The sequence below is a fragment of the Diabrotica virgifera genome, chromosome 3 (genome assembly GCF_917563875.1).
Source record: "Diabrotica virgifera virgifera chromosome 3, PGI_DIABVI_V3a".
Classification (NCBI taxonomy): Eukaryota; Metazoa; Arthropoda; class Insecta; order Coleoptera; family Chrysomelidae; genus Diabrotica; species Diabrotica virgifera.
In genome coordinates this window covers 193,309,181-193,326,587 of record NC_065445.1, presented here as the reverse complement: position 1 = coordinate 193,326,587, position 17,407 = coordinate 193,309,181, and the positions used below count along the sequence as shown (strand labels likewise).

Below are 17,407 nucleotides of genomic sequence, written 5' to 3'. Positions count from 1 at the left end.
AAACTAATAGCAGGCAGATATTCAGTCCGTGTCCTATACGGAAGAATAATGACGTAACTGCAAATTTTGTCAATTCCTGTTTATTGCGTAATTAACTTCTAAAGTATTATGTCCAGATGATATAAAAAGTTGCATCATTACTGAAATACGCGCTATGTTAGACCTTGATTCAGATGCCTAATGACGCAGCTCTAAATAGAGTTTAAAATGGGGCAACTAAATTAAGATAATGAAATTCGAACCAATATCGTTGAAAATAAAAGCCCATCGTTGTCAAAAAACCAACGCCATACCGATGCTCCTGGACGACTACTCTTTATTAAATTTCTATTTTAAATATTTAAAAATCGTTTTTTTGCTCTTCTGAAGAATTTTGCATTTTGCGGTTGCGTCATTCTACTTCTGGACCGGCAAATTTGTCTTCAAACAACTTCTTTGGCCTTTTCTATACATATGCTTAGGGTTCTAAGATTTATAGTGGGGAGAAAGCTCAAAAATGGATTAATAATAGCATAGGAATGTTAAAATCATAATAAATTGTATGAATAAAAAAATATATAGATAGAAATTTAAGCCTAAGGTTTTGTTTTTATTGTATCCCTATGAGAATGAATTCGAATGCATTCGAGAATCTGGTCAAGTTTGGAGCGCTGTAAAACCTAGGTAAGTAAATAAAATTAAACAACTTTATAGTGGAAATTGTTCAGTCAAAAATCCTCTACAAAATTGCTATAATGATATTTTATTGTAAAATGAACTGAAAAAAGTTATAACATCCAAAAGGAGACTTATTAAAAAATTTTTACTTATTTTTGTTTATATCTTTGTTGTTGGTCACATGACGATAAAAAGTAATAGAAACAAAATTGTATAAAATTTAATTTGCTATATTATGTTTTATTAGATTTTCTGTAGGGTTGGTAGTTTACCAGATATAGCGCGAAACCCCTTTGCACCCCTTTTCCAAGATGGCGGACGGGGGACAAGAGTGTAACATTTTAATGGATTATAATGAGAAATGCTCAGTTCATTTTTTTATCGGGTCTTTTTATCACCAGCGCATGACAAAAGCTGCAAGACTTTTAACGTAGATTGGTCCTTCTAGATATTAAAATCGAGCGGTTTTTGGGTTTTTGCCAAAACAATTATTTTGTCTAGTTTTATGAGGCTACCAATCCTCTTTGGAACACCGTGTATGTATTGTTTAATATATCTTTGTGTAATTCGTTCGCATTTTTTTTCACTAATAAGCGACACACCAAATCATAATAATATGTGTGTAAAGCCGATTTTATTTATGGTACTTCAGATATTATAAATAATTGATTTCATTACCTTTTAACCTTATATTTCTTTTTAGGGTATAACGTTTGGAGTTTTTACTTTACATACTGGAATTGGAGCTTGTATTATCCTATTCATAATATATTTGCAGATTAGAATAATGTATAGAGACATCAAGCACTATCAGTATGACGAACCTGAGGAAATTAAAGGTTAGTATGAAGACTACAGAAAAATAAGGTTATATAATGTACGAGGGGAACCATATGGTCGGTCCACCTAATTAGTAACATTCTTCTTTAATAGACCATCTACGCGGCATCTATATTGCTTCTTTCGTCTTGTTTTAAGGTCCAAGATTCACATCCTTATGCCAGTATTAGGAATATTAATCAGTTCATCAACCTCATTTTTAGCGTTCGTGAAGGGTGAGAGTCCTTTCATATTTTAGCCAGCTTTCCTGCGGCCACTTTTATCTACGTTTTATTTCTTCTTATAGTACCCCGTTTTTGTTATTAATTATGCCAGATATAAGTATGAACTCACAACCTCAAACCGGTAAATCGTAGTTATGTGGATGGTTGTTATGTAGTCTATCCACTATTATGATCTTTGTCTTTGATATGTCTAATTTCAGACCAAATATTTGACTTTCGTTTTAACCAGCGGACAATGCGGACAAAAGAATTAGAATCATACAACCCAAGAGTAAACATCGAGAAAACTAATAAAGTAATGGTAGTAACAAAAAACAAAACAAAAATAAACTTTAACATTGAAGGAAACCAAATCGAACAGATCGAAGTATACAAGTATTTAGGGATGAGTTTGAATAATGAATAGATTGGTGCCAAAATAAATTCAGCAACTAGAATATATCATTCTTCTTCTTTAAGTGCCGTCTCCTAATCGGAGGTTGGATATCATCATCACTATCTTTACTATATCTAGAGCAAAGATAGTGATGATGATATCCAACCTAAGATTAGGAGAGGAGTCACTCAATAAAATAGAAGTCCCTGGCAAATATGTAAAGAGTGTGAGAGATATGTATAAGGGAGTAACGACTAGTGTTAGGACAGATGTGGGAGAGACTGATAAATTTCAGGTGAAAGTAGGATTGCACCAAGGCTCGGTGCTTAGTCCTTATTTATTATCATTAGTTTTGGACCAGATAACAGCGAAACTACAGGGTAGCATTCTATGGTGCCTAATATATGCTGATGATGTAGTGTTAGTAGGAAATAGTGAAAGAGACTTAGAACAAAAACTGGAACATTGGAGAACTCTGGAGGCAAAAGGTTTAAAACTTGGAAGGATGTTTATTTAAAGATGGACTTACTACAAATAAAATGGTATTTTTGGATGGTGAAATGATTGTACAAAGCAATAGTTTTAAGTACCTAGGATAGGTATTACAGAGTAATGGAGAAATAGATGGAGATGCATGCAGTAGAATTAGGGCTGGATGATGGATAAATGAAGTGGAAAGAAGCGAGTGGTGTGTTGTGTGACGGAAAAATTCCAATGAAGCTGAAGGGAAAATTCTATAAAACAGCCATAAGACCGGCTATGATGTAATAAACAAAAAGTTGGGCAGTGAAAAAGAAAGAGGAACGAATGCACGTGGCGGAAACGAGAATGCTTAGATGGATGAGTGGAGTGACAAAGAAGGATAAAATTAGAAATTAGTATATTAGGGGAAGTTTAGGTGTGACACGAATTGATGCCAAAGTAAAAGAGCATAGGTTAAGATGGTTTGGTCATGTTCAACGTCGAGACGTTAATCACCCAATACAAAGAATAGCTGAAGTGCAGATTCGTGGAAGAAGTAGGAGAGAAAGACCCAAGAAGACCTGGGGGGAGACGATAAAGCAGGACATGTTGGTAAAGGCGATTAAAATTGATATACCCCGAGATAGAATTGTGTGGAGAAATGCAATTAGGGCAGCCGACCCCGCATAGGGGTCGTTTTGAACGAAAAATACTCAGAAAAATTTTCGGACCTCACCACGACATTAACACAAACCAGTATAGGATCAGAACCAACTTCGAATTAAAAGAACTCTACAATGACATCAATATTGTCCAAGAAATTAAATCACAGCGACTAAGATGGGCAGGCCACTTGCACAGACTTCATAACGAGAGACTTGTAAGACTGGTATGGGAGAAGATTCCTACAGGAAAAAGACCACTCGGACGTCCCAGAATGCGATGGAGAGATAACATCCAAGCAGATCTCCGAAAAATGAACATCCCATTTGACCCTAGGTTGATGGAAGACCGAACAAATTGGAATAAAGTTGTACAGTCAGCCAGAACCCACCCAGGGTTGTAGCGCTACGTGATGATGATGATAATGACCCCGCATAGGGATAAGGCAAAGAGAATGATGATATGTTTACTCTATCTACTGCTGCTCTGAAGAGTTCTATAGAACTGCATTTAAACCAGTCCCTTCAATTCTTCAGCCATGACACTCTGTTCCCTCAATATGTGTCCCAGATATTGTATATCAGGCACTGTCCCAGAATATATCATGCACTACACAAAAACTTCTTGAATAGACAAGAAATAAAAACAAAAATAAAAACGATTATGTACCAAACAGTGTTCCAACCTGTTTTAACCTACGGGGCAGAAAACTGGGTACTCGACGAAAAACAAACAAAGCTTCTGTAAGCAAGTGAAATGAAAAACTTAAGGAAAGTGCTGGGCGTTAGAAGAACAGACAGAAGAAGAAACGAAGACATTAGACAAGAACTAGGAATGAAATCACTAAAGGGTAAAGCAAACGGGTAAATCGTAGTTATGTGGATGTTTGTTATTTGTTATGTAGTCTATCCACTATTATGATCTTTGTCTTTGATATGTCTAACTTCAGACCAAATATTTGACTTTCGTTTTATCCAGTGGACAATGTGGACCAAATAATTAGAATCATACAACTTAAGAGTAAACACCGAGAAAATTAAAGTAATGGTAGTAACAAAAAACAAAACAAAAATACTTGGTCAAGAGACTTGACCATTTAAACCCTCTATGCTTCCCTACCGTATCGTCATGAACGTCTTTCCGGTGATATCAGATACCTTCTTAAAAGAGCAGTTGATAACACTCACATTTCTTTTAAAGTACCAAATAATCTGGGACAGTGTCTTACCAATTCTAAAGACCCTATTAACTATATGAATCGTAGTGGAGTCTATAGATTACAATGCTCCAAATGTGAAGCTACATATATACACAAAGCATCAAAATTAACGCACCACCTTAAAAATGGGACATTTTTTATGTTTTGTATTTCCTAAACCTGTTGTCCGATTTTACTGATTTTTTTACTATATGATAGCTTTATTCTTCAAGAATATCAACATGATAATATTATTGCTAAACAGGTAAGTGTCATTGTATACGGGTGTAACAATGATAGGGTGTTTTTTCCTCAAAGTTTGGAACACCCTGTGGAATATTCCAGCGTATGTAAAATATTTAGATTAAAACTCAACTGTAGCCCTAGGCTTTCTTAATATTTTGCCTTTTGATTCATTCGCTTATGTTTGATAATAAAAATGTTAGGTACTTTAACAACTAGCAATGTTATTCATCAGTACAGGGTGTTTCTAAATAAGTGCAACATCCTTAAGTGGTAATTCTGCATAAAAAAATAATGACCGTTTCCTTTATAAATATATGTCGGCAAATGCTTTGTTTCCGAGATACGGGATGTTGAATTTTTTCTTACAAACTGACGATGTATTTATTGCTCTAAAACTGGTTGAGATGTGCAATTTAAATTTGGTAGGTTTTAAGAGATAGTTAGTGCGCATTTATTTACATGCAACTAAGAATTTTATATTTACTATTGGCGTGCATACGGGATGTATCTAAAAGTTTTATACCCGTATGCACGCCAATGGTGAATATAAAATTCTTAATTGTATGTCAAAAAATGCTCAACAGCTACTCCTTAAAACCTACCAAATTTCATTTGCATATCTCAACCAGTTTTAGAGCAATAAATAAATCGTCAGTTTGTAAGAAAAAATTCAACATCCTGTATCTCGGAAACAAAGCATTTGCGGATATATATTTATAAAGCAAACGGTCATTATTTTTTTATGCAGAATCACCACTTTAGGATGTTGCACTTATTTAGAAACACCTTGTACTGATGAATAACATTGCTAGTTGTTAAAGTACCTAACATTTTTATTATCAAACATAAGAGAATGAATCAAAAGGCAAAATGTTAAGAAGGCCTAAGGCTACAGTTGAGTTTTAATTTCAATATTTTACATACGCTAGAATATTCCACAGGGTGTTCCAAACTTTGAGGAAAAACACACTATCATTTTTACACCCGATATACACTGACACTTAACTCTTTGGCAATAACATTATTACATCGATATTCTGGAAGAATAAAGCTATACCATATTAAAAAAATCACTGAAATCGGACAACCGGTTTAGGAAATATGAGACATTAAAAATGTCCCATTTTTAAGGTGGTGCGTTAATTTTGGCGCTTAGTGTATAAAGGTAAATTTAATTACATACCAAAAGAGAGAACACTTCAACTTTCTCACAACATCTCATACAAAATAAACTTACTCTCAACATCCCAGAAGATGTCTCATTGTTACATAACATCCATCAAAAAAACTTCCTAAAATTGGACCTGTATGAGGACTTAGAAATAGTTAAAGAGAAGCAGAAAAGTCCTAATTGTGTTAATCGCCATGATTCTTTTAATCGAAATTTTCAACCCCTACACCGACAACTTTTTTCATAACACATAACACATAATATTATCTATATCCTCTCATCTTATGTGTACCATCATACTTTCACTATCATCTACCTTTTTTATTACTATACAAATTTTCTGTAAGCAACATCCTACTTCAAACTCTCAATACATTTTATTTACATTTTATCGTTCCATATTCTTATTATTTCACTTCTACAGCAATTTACACATACTTCTACATATTCGTTTTATTTTCTACATTGATTATCTCCACATCCTTCCACCCTAATTCTGCACCCTTCTTCCTTATACATCCATTCATTTTCGGGCGGTTTGCGGTTGAGTTTCTTGGGTTATCGGTCTTATCAAGTGTTTTTAGTCTCATTCTCATTCGCATATAACAACAAAATTTCTTCAGCCAAACGAAATATAACATCACTTTCCAATTTTGTCAAGTTCATCTATAATCAACAAATTAGATCAAATTATCAGTCATTAAAACACTCACACGTTAATCAATAACTTAGAATTGCACATTTATGTACATCGACGCTGCCAAGCCAAAACGGCATAAACGCCAAAATGACCACTTTTTAGTTAGCTGCACCAAAAAATAGGATTTTAATTTCCGCACCAGACAGTCAACGCGGTATAACCCCAGACAAAGTGAAATAGGGGTAATATTGGTTTAAATTTTTTATAAACGCCAGTCTAGTCACGCACGTGAACACCGACGTGAACACCGATTGACATAATCGCCAGTGCCAGTAAGATTATCATTGTGTACAGTTCGGTCTAGTAATAATAGTAAAGGTATGTATTTTTACAATTTTTATGGATAAGTAACATGATATTACTTAACTTTGCAATATTTTCAATTTGTATTGATTTTTGAAGCGTAAATACACTAAAATTCTCTAAAAACTATGAGGCGTTTATGCCAAAACCAAATATTTACATCGTGGTTGACACAAGCGCCATTCCTCAATGCTATTCTTATGGAGGTTTCTTATTTAAAAATTGCGCAAATAAAAAGTTTATTTTAAAATTTTCTATTGTAACTTTGTACTAGTGTGATGAACAATTCATTTTGTATTACAGCATATAGTTCAAATCAATTTTATATAGCTAAAAATGACGATCGATTTTTGGCGTTCATGTTGTGTCATTTTTTTGTTGCAGATGAATAGCAGAAGTAAAAAAATAATGGCCTTACTAAATGACAATAAAACATATACCGAAGCAGTAAAAATGATATACAGACTGACAATAATTCCCCTATATTCCCCTTAGAGGTTTATGATATTTATAATGCCAACATTGCAGAAGCTTTTAGCAATGACATTATCATCTTTGAGGAACCACCAGACGTTGCAGTAGAAGAAGAAATATTAGCAGCAGATAATGGTTTGGGTGCCGGTATAAGTAGTGATCAAAATAAGGAAAATACAAGCAATCAAATCAATAATGATGTTGAACCAAATATTGACAGTGATTATGAATTAGAATTTGCTATTATTAGATATCCGCTTCTATTTGCAAATTATTTACTTTTAAGTATTTCATCCTAGCATCAAAAGTATGTTTAAAGAATTTAGGGTATTGTTTTTAACTTAGAATGTATTTTTGCTTTAAAAAAATAAAGCCTATCAAAAATCTTCGTAATTTCATAATTTTTCTTGTTGGCATAAACGACAATTTTTAATTTCCTTTTTTTTTTTTTTCATTAATGGCATATATCCCTTTTAAGCGCCATATTGGCTAACCTTACAACGATGCGATCGACACAAACGCCAGAGGTAAGTTTGGCATATTCACCAAAGTTATATCTTGATTGGACATAAGCGCCATTTTCTAGTTTTTAATTTATTTCAGACAGTATTTTTAGCTACATTCATATTCGCAAAATATTAAAATTTGAAAAAAAAAATCATCAATTTTTTGAGTCACTATGCAGATAAGCAGAATTGGTAAAAATAAAAATAATCAGTTTTTTGTGTTTCCTGAAAAATCAAGTTAATGTCGTTTATGCCGTTTTGGCTTGACAGCGTCGACATATTAAACAAATTCTGATATCCTACACGCATTTCGTAAAAGGCCTTTTAATAATTCTAAGTATTACCATTTCTGTAAGATCCTAATTAATGTGTTGCTGACTGCATAACTTCTAGTACCTTTTTATCATTGGTCATGTTCATATACATTTAATCATCACATTATATTTCACAATTTTACATTTATGTTCGAATATTTCTAACAGCAATATATGGATATTTGATAATGTTTTATTTTTAACATCAACATAAACTTTAAATTCATTGGCTGAAGTAACAAAATAGTTCATAACGTCGCATTGACAATCTGTCACTGACATACTTCTAAAGTTTTTTCACCTTTCACCTTTCAGTACAGTTTACACTCAATTTTCAATATGTGAGGTTTATTCCTTGCATATCACATCCACGTGGGTTAGAGTCCTGTGTTGCCCTGGGTTATATCCAGGAATATTTGTAACATCCATCTGTAATAATAATAATATGTAGTATCATTTAAGATCTTGGAACTTTTAAAGGGTTTTCACCCATAACTTTTTGGTGGCTCACGCATGCATGCTTTTGTAAGTATGGCCTCTGTCAATTCTTAACCTTAGTCAACTTTTATAACATTGTCTATTATTAATTAGGTTATACTTACTATTTTAGGGCTTAACACTGATGATGGATTACCTATTAATTCGAAAACGTTTTGTTTTGTGATGTAACCCTTATTGGGGTCTTTTAAATATACCTTTACAAAGAGGATCTTATATTTTTTGTGATTTATGGTATACAGCCAGCTATAGGAATGTTATTTTCCTCGTGGATTTCTAAAACAAAAATAAACTTTAACATTGAAGGAAACATTATCGAACAGATTGAAGTATATAAGTATTTAGGGATAAGTTTGAATAATGAATAGGTTGGTGTTAGAACCAATTCAGCAACTAGAATATATCATTATTCTTCTTTAAGTGCCGTCTTCTAATCGGAGGTTGGATATCATCATCACTATCTTTACTCTATCTACTGCCCTATGAAGAGTTCTACAGAACTGCATTTAAACCAGTCCCTTCAATTCTTCAGCCATGACACTCTTCTTCTTCCTATACTCCTTCCGCCTCTTATCTTTCCCTGTATTATCAGTTTTAGCATTTCATATCGCTGTCCCCTCATTATGTGTCCCAGATATTGTATATCATGCACTGCCCCAGAATATATCATAAACTGTACAAAAACTCCTTGAATAGAAAAGAAATAACAAAAATAAAAACGATCGTGTACCAAACAGTGTACCAACCTGTTTAAACCTACGGGGCAGAAAATTGGGTATTCGACGAAAAACAAACAAAGCGACTGCAAGCAAGTGAAATGAAATACTTGAGGAAAGTGCTGGGTGTTAGAAGAACAGAGAGAAGAAGAAATGAAGACATTAGACAAGAACTAGGAACGAAATCACTAAAGGATATAGCAGAAGGAAAGAAACTGAAATGGTGGGGACACGTGATCCTGAAAAACCGTAGAGCCCGTAGAGGTCGACCAAGAAAAACATGGAACAATAGCATAAGCGAGATTTTCAAAGAAAGAAGGAAATTAGCAGCCTACCATAGCATGATACATAGACTGACAGAAATTCCTATGACAAAAAATAACTTCGAGACAGAACTAAATATCATTAGACAAATAGCAGTAAACAATGGCTATAACGAACAAACAGTTAACAACATTTTAAACCAAAAACTCCATAAGAAAGCCTTGAAATTAGTGTATCCACCGCCACAGAAAGAACCCAGTACCTTCTGCTCTCTCACATATACTGGCAAAATAACAACAAAAATAGCCAGATACATAAAAAAGAAAGGAATAACACCAGCTTTCAGAACTAACAACAACTTAAGCAAACATATTAAAAACAATAAAAGCCGAAAGAGAAAGCAACTACAGAGTGGTGTGTACAAACTAACTTGTGGTGACTGTCCGAAAACTTACATCGGTCAAACTGGCAGAACTTTTGACAAACGGATAGCAGAACACAAAAGGGCTTTCAACAATAGAAAAACAGACACTTCTACATACGCACTTCACCTTCTAGATCATAATCATTCTTTCAATGAAGAGTTTCAAATTCTACATATTCAAAATAAAGGCGTTAAGCTATCACCTTTAGAATCAATGGAAATTAATAAATTGAAAAATACAGATATAATTCTGAATGACCAACTTGAGACAAACAGCTCCCCACTCCTCAACCTCTTCAGTTAAAAACTTAAAAAGGCAAACACATGGTTTTTTTTTTTTTTTTTTTTTTTTTTATTGGCATACACATTAGTGATTCAGCCAGTCACAACATACATATTATAACCCTAACTAACCTAAATAATCCTAACTACCCTAAGCGAATATTCGAAATAAAAATCAATAATTATGTCAAAAGGAACATTAACTGGGACACACACTTCTCGTCCAGGGACCCATCAGGACATTTTCATACAACAACACAAGACTAGGCCACGGATAAGTAAGGTAAATTTACAAAAGGTTAGACATAGGTTTCAAACACTAACTAAACCCTAAGTTACTATTATAATACAATTTTACAATTTGTGAGAAAGTCAATAAGTAACCTAAATATTTCTTCCAATCCCAAAGTTATCAAATACTGTATATTAAGAGGAGATTGCAATCCCAACGTTAAAAAACTATTATATAATTTCTTTGATTCTTGTATGTTTTTACTGCATCCAAAAAATAAATGGTCTAGGTCACCTTTCATGCCACAATGTTCACAATTTTCGGATTCAATTACTTTTAACTTATATAAATGTGAAGGATAACATGCATGACCAAATTTCATTCTGGTTATCGTCGTAATGTATTTCCTTGGCACATCAAGTTCTTTGTGCCAATATTCTTTGGGGAGTACTGGTTGACTACTGTTGTATCTATTGGGGTTTGTAAAACAGTATTCCTTCCATGCATAGTTCCATCTGTTAAGGACTTTATTTTTAGACATCCTAAGAACTTCTGGAGCGCATATATCATAATTAGCTTCAGTTCCTACGAAAATGCTCTCCTTTGCCAAAAAATCAACAGCCTCATTATCTTTAATCCCAATGTGTGCTTTCACCCAAATGAATTTTATGTATCTTCCAACTCTTCTTAAACTGAAAATGTTTTTTCTGATTAATGTTATGAAAGTGTTACTTTGTGTTTTTGGTATATCAATTTTTTTTATCGCTTGTAATACCGATAGCGAATCTGAAAAAATTAAAACAGTTTGAAAACTGGATTCGGTAAACAGAATTAAAGCTTCATAAATCGAAACAGCCTCAGCGCAAAAGATTGAAAAAAATTCCGGCAGTTGGAACTGTTTTTTGATACCTTCTTTGGGTGCATAGTAAGCTCCTCCAGTACCTTCCTCATTTTTAGATGCGTCAGTAAAAACCACTAAGGCTTCAGCATTGTCAGAAAGTAAGCTATTGATCTTAATACAATTGACTAAAGGGTGATTACTGTAGCAAGGTTCTACTACTTTAACCTCCATAAAAAAGGAATCAAAATCTTCGAGAACCGTAATGTTATCCAAATACTGTATATGATTGTTAATGAAGTCATTGTTTTGGAATGCCTCACATAACGGCGGTAAATTCTTTTTTTTCCAAAATCTGTTAGTTAGGGTAAATTCATTTAATTTTCGAATATCAGAGAACAAGGCATGATTCTGATTCTTGCTTTTTATTAAGAATTTGTCACTCAAATAATTTCTTCTATACTGTGGTGGTAATTCAATGGCTTCCGCAAACAACGCTTCAACCGGAGTGGATCTCATGGCTCCTAGACATACTCGAAGGCAGCAATTGATGGTTACGTTTATTTTCTTTAACAAATTGTTGCTGGCAGATCCATATAATATGCTGGCATAGTCTATGATCGATCTTATATAAGATCTAAAGAACAATAAACTTGTCTTTACGTCTGCTCCCCACCATACTTTCACTGTAGATTTTAAAAAATTTAGACCCTTTTGACATCTTTCCAGCATGTAGTCAATATGAAGTTTCCACGTCAATTTTCTGTCCAGTATCACCCCCAGATATTTTACACTTTGTTTGTATGGAAATGTATACGTATATACCGATATACTCTCTAATCTTGGTAGATTATGCCTTGTAAAGATTGAGATGACAGATTTGTTCGCTGACAGCTCAAATCCGTTATATGAAAACCATTCTCTTAATCGAGAGGAAATATTTTCTAATGCGTTGTTTATTTGCTCATACTTCTTGACTTCCCAATAGAAGCAGAAATCATCAGCATATTGAATCACTTTAAAAGGCATCTTTTCGGTTGATATGTTGTGTATATCAGCAGTGTACATATTGAATAAAATGGGGCTGAGAACTGACCCTTGAGGTACACCTTTTCCGTTTTTCCTAGGTCCTATGATGGAATTATTCTGATTCCGTATATATATGTCTCTGCACGAGTAGAAGTTGATTATGGTGTTGACAAGTACAGCCGGTATTTTGAAAATATTTAGCATTTTATTTTTCAATATGTCTAAACATACTGCGTCGTAGGCTCCTTCTGCATCCAAAAAGAGTGCTGGCATATAGTTATTTCTAGAAAAGTTAGATTGAATATCAACTACGAGGGTGGTTAAGGCATCTAGAGTCCCACAACCTTTCTTGTACGCAAACTGATTTATAGGTAATTTGTATTGTTTTTGTAGCCACCACTCCAGTCGATGTTTTATCATTCTTTCAAGGCTCTTAAGAACACAAGATAACAAGGAAATCGGCCTATAAGATTCTGGGAGATTAGCATCTTTACCTGTTTTTAGTATGGGTACGACTACTATCTTCTGAAAAGCATTTACTTGGGCACCTAAGAGTATATCGTTAAAAATGTTTAACAATGACAGTTTTGCGATTATTGGCAGATGATAAAGCATAGAATACGTAATACCGTCATAACCAGGAGCGGTGTTTGTCCTATTGCTTAAGACGAACTTTAACTCATCTAATGAAAAAGGTCTAGTAAGAAAGTGGTCTTCAAAAATCCCATTGTTCTCTGTATTTTCTGATTCTTTCACATAAGGAGGGGCCACTTTATCGTAAAATCCATCTATCAAATTTTCATTAAAAGGCGGAGTGCTCTTGATGTTATTTCTTTGCATTTTCCTAGCTTGCTTCCAAAGTGTAGCAGATGATGTATTTTTATTCAAAGAGGAGCACCATTTTATCCAACTTTCTTTCGCTTTTTGTTTTAAAAGTTTTTTAGATCGAGCCATAATTTCTTGATATTTTACATAATTCGTAGCAGTTGATTCAAGCTTATATTTTTTCAATGCTTCTTTTCTCTCAGATACAATTTTATCACATTGTTGATCCCACCAGGGCGGGGGTGCACGAGCTCTTGGTTTAAATGGTTTGTATATAGGTATGGATATTTCTGCTGCTGAGTTTATACAAGTTTCGAGAAAACTATACTCTTCGTTTGTACTATTAAAGGTGCGAGAATTGCTAAAACATTTTTCAATTACTTCATTATATAACGGCCAATTTGCCTTTTTAAGATTCCATTTACTCCTGGGATAGATAACTTCATTTGACCCCTGTGAGAAAGTTAAGGTCATGTTAATAACAAAGTGGTTTGAACCTAAAGTATCTGACAAAACAGACCAAGAAATTTTGTTAGCTATTGAATCGGAGCTAAGAGATATGTCTATCATTGAATCTAAACAACCGGGTCTAGTGAGACAGGTGGGTTGACCATTATTTAGGATAACAAGATCCAGATTACTAAAAATATTGACAAGTTGCTGCCCAATACTACTATTTTTTGGAGATCCCCATGCAGAATGGTGAGCATTGAAATCTCCTCCAATGATGAACTCAGCGCTAAATTGACTAAACACGTTTTCCCAATCCTTGGGACTAATTCTAACATCCGGAGGTCTATATAACGAATATAAAGCCAAGACTTTTTTATTATACTTAATTTTGGATCCACAGACTAATAGATCTTGGTTAAAATTATTAACCAAATTAATTTCCTCATAAGGAATAGAATTTTTGATCAATATAGCGCAACCAGCAAATCCATCAAATCTATCCCTCCTTATAATATTGTAACCATTAAAAACATACTGTTTATTTATTTTAAACCATGTCTCGCTTATAAGCGCTATATCTATATCATAAGTGGATAAAAAGGCTACAAAACTGTTTTTATTCGCTACAAGAGATCTGGCATTCCATTGACAAATATTCAAAGTTTTATTTTTCGGATTGAAGGTTACTTGTTGACGTACCCTCCAGTACTTTATTAATTTCTTTACTTATAGATTCATCATTAATCATTTTTAAATCTTCTATAGATTGAATATTTTTTAAAAAAGAAACTATATATTTTGTAACAGAGTTAATAGTATCTTGGTCAAATACTCTCCTATGATAACTTGGACTATGAGAATTCTGTGGTAGAGGTTTACTAGGACCGAACTGAAAGGGAAACATAGGTTTAGGGTTTGGAGAAGTTACAGGAGATGATATTTTTCTTTTCTTTGTGCTGGAAGTATTGCTATAATAGGGAGTTGCTCGAGATTCGTGTAAAAAGTTTTTAGTCTGAGAAAAACCCGTTACTCCAGTATTTTGACTATGATTGGGAAGTGGTGGAAAGTTAATATTAGGATCAGCCAGTATAGAAAAGGAATTTTTAGTAATAACGTTCGAATATGAACCTTCACAGTATTGTTTTGCTTCAAAAAATGATATATTTTGTTCAATCATAACGTTTTTGATTTGTTTTTGATGCTTATTGTATGGACAAAGCTTGGATATTGAAATATGCTCATTACTTTTGCAATACATGCAAAATACTGCACTTTCGTCACAGTTATGGTTTTCATTTTTAATAGAACTGCATCTTATGCAAAGTTCGTGGGTCCCTTTACAATTCCGGGCCACGTGTCCATATTTTAAACAGCGGAAACACTGGGTACAACGGGCCTGAACTTTATCCACCGAACAATATACGCTGTTTATGCAAATATAACTAGGAAGAACATTGCCTTCAAAAGTGATAATAATCGATTTTTTGGGAACGTATTGGAACGTACCATCTTTTTCTATTTTTCGATGATTTCTAGAAATATTGACTACACGCGATGGTGCAGAGATATTCTCGATCAAATATTTGGTATCAAATTGAGTGTCAATGTCTCTAACAAAACCTTTGACTTCTAGGAGATGATTAGGAATGTAAGCTTTTAGGTTTTCAGACTCTAACTTAGGATTAGTTATCAAAGCGTTTGCATCGCTTAAATATTTTACCACAACTTTAACCCTGTTCCTACCCAGACTTTTGATCTGCAAAATATTCGGTACGTTTAATTTTTTATGAAGTATGTGTCCCAAAAAAATAGGGTGAAGGTTTCCTACCCCGCCCTCAATATTAATTCGTTCAATATAAACATTTATATTTTGTAAATTATACTTATCGGTTTTGTTGATATCGAAAAGCTTTTTCTGGCTGCTAGCAGGCCGATTGCTGTTGACCTCGGGCGAACTTCTATCTTCGTCTATCAGCATGGGTTTGCTACTTTCACCAATATCACTCACATCACCGCTACGACTTACAAGTTCACCTAAAGGTGACTTCGGGGTGTTAACTTCCCCCATTAGGGGGAACACTATTCTCACTCACTTATAATTAAATAATTAAACTAACCAAAAACAAAAAACAAAAAACACAGCTTAACAATATACACTGCGCACTGCTAGTTGTATCGTAGACCAGTTCACTACGGTGGATCGTTAGCTACTGAATCCATGGTAAAATATATCACTTGAGAAAGGCCCTTTGCCGAAACAGCTGTAGTAATAACATAGTTGTAATAAATTTTGTGGAAGTATAGAAAACAAACGTTTTTCAGTGTTTTATTGTGAGATAAAGAAGGAAGACATGAAGTGATGCGAAGGAACTAGCTAGAGACAAAAAAGGGTGGCGTAAAGTAGAAAAAATTAAGAGATCTTGTACACTTCGACATCTTCAGGTATAAGAGGTTTTTGATTATGTATGTATATATTTAATCAGTCGAATGAGATCAATTAACCCGTCTTGACTATTTGCAAGAAGGGCGATAGGTGTTGCCATTTGACCCTGTCGAACGATTTGCGATCATCCATAAAACAAATGTATAGTGGGATGTAGAACTCTCTAGATTTTTCTATTATTTGTTTTATATTTAGAAGCTATTCTCGAGTACCTCTACTTTTGGCAAATCCAGTTTGCTCTTAGGTATTTCTCTTTGCAGGACAGTTTTCTGTCTCTCAATGATATGTAATATGAATCATTATTTTACTGGCATGTGACATAAGGGAGATGGTTTTATAGTTGTCGCATTTCTTCTGTGGTTTTGAGCATTTCTGCTTTGTTATAGTTAAGTTTACTGATCGCCAGTCTTATTTCATTCTATAGTATATTAGGTTTCTCTTCCGTTTTTTTGGGGGTTTTGGTGAGCAAGTCACTGACGTTGATCATCTTTATATACTTGGATCACGACAATACAATCTCCCTGTCTCTGCCATATGTCTTCTCTGTTAGTTCTTAGGGTTCTTGTTTGGTCGTCAACGGCCCAAGTCTTTTGTTATGTAACGCAAGTTTATAAGTAGATCTCTCGGCTGATTGTGTTGAACAGATCAAGAATTAAGGATACAATTAGTACAAACTGCATCTCACATTTTTTTTCGTTTTCGATATAGGTACTGATGACTAGACTTAGGCAAATATGCATATTGCATATTTTGCATACTATGCATAATATATGCAAATATGTAAAATTTTTGCATATTTTTATAAAAGTGTGCATAAAGTGCATATAATTTGAAATTTTGGTTGTAATTATGTATATTCTTGTAACAAATAGCTTGGAAATCCTAATATTTTGTTTTTTAATCTCTTGGTATTAAAATTTTTGGTACCGAAAGTAGTAACTAATAAAAGATAACGGCTTATAGTTTTGTCCTTGAATGTGAGGGTTCCAAAATCTGCCAGTTTATATCTCTAGGTAAAAATTTTTATTTTAACGGCCAATTTTACTTTTGTTATTGAAGTCGAAAAATTGAAGCCGTGAACACGTGTCTTTGTAAGTGTGACTAATTGTACTTTGAAAATGCCGAAAATAAACTGTGATAAAATTTGAAAGTGCTTCAACTAAGAGGTATTTATGGACATGGATAAAGTTTATTGCTCATTTTTTGGCAAAACCGTAAGTACCTACGTATTATTTGTTATTTTATTTTAAATATTTACACGGTGGTACA

General features: G+C 33.7%; 1 protein-coding gene across 4 annotated transcripts in view; it reads left to right on the top strand.

Annotated features, from left to right (window-relative positions):
- Positions 1–17,407, top strand: part of LOC114330328 (P protein-like) — a 214,929-nt gene that overhangs the window by 139,414 nt on the left and 58,108 nt on the right. For all 4 annotated transcript variants that reach the window (XM_050645783.1, XM_050645780.1, XM_050645781.1 and 1 more), the window contains one exon: positions 1,361–1,496. In XM_050645783.1, coding sequence (XP_050501740.1) covers positions 1,361–1,496 — 136 coding nt within the window. The remainder of the gene's footprint in view (positions 1–1,360; positions 1,497–17,407) is intronic.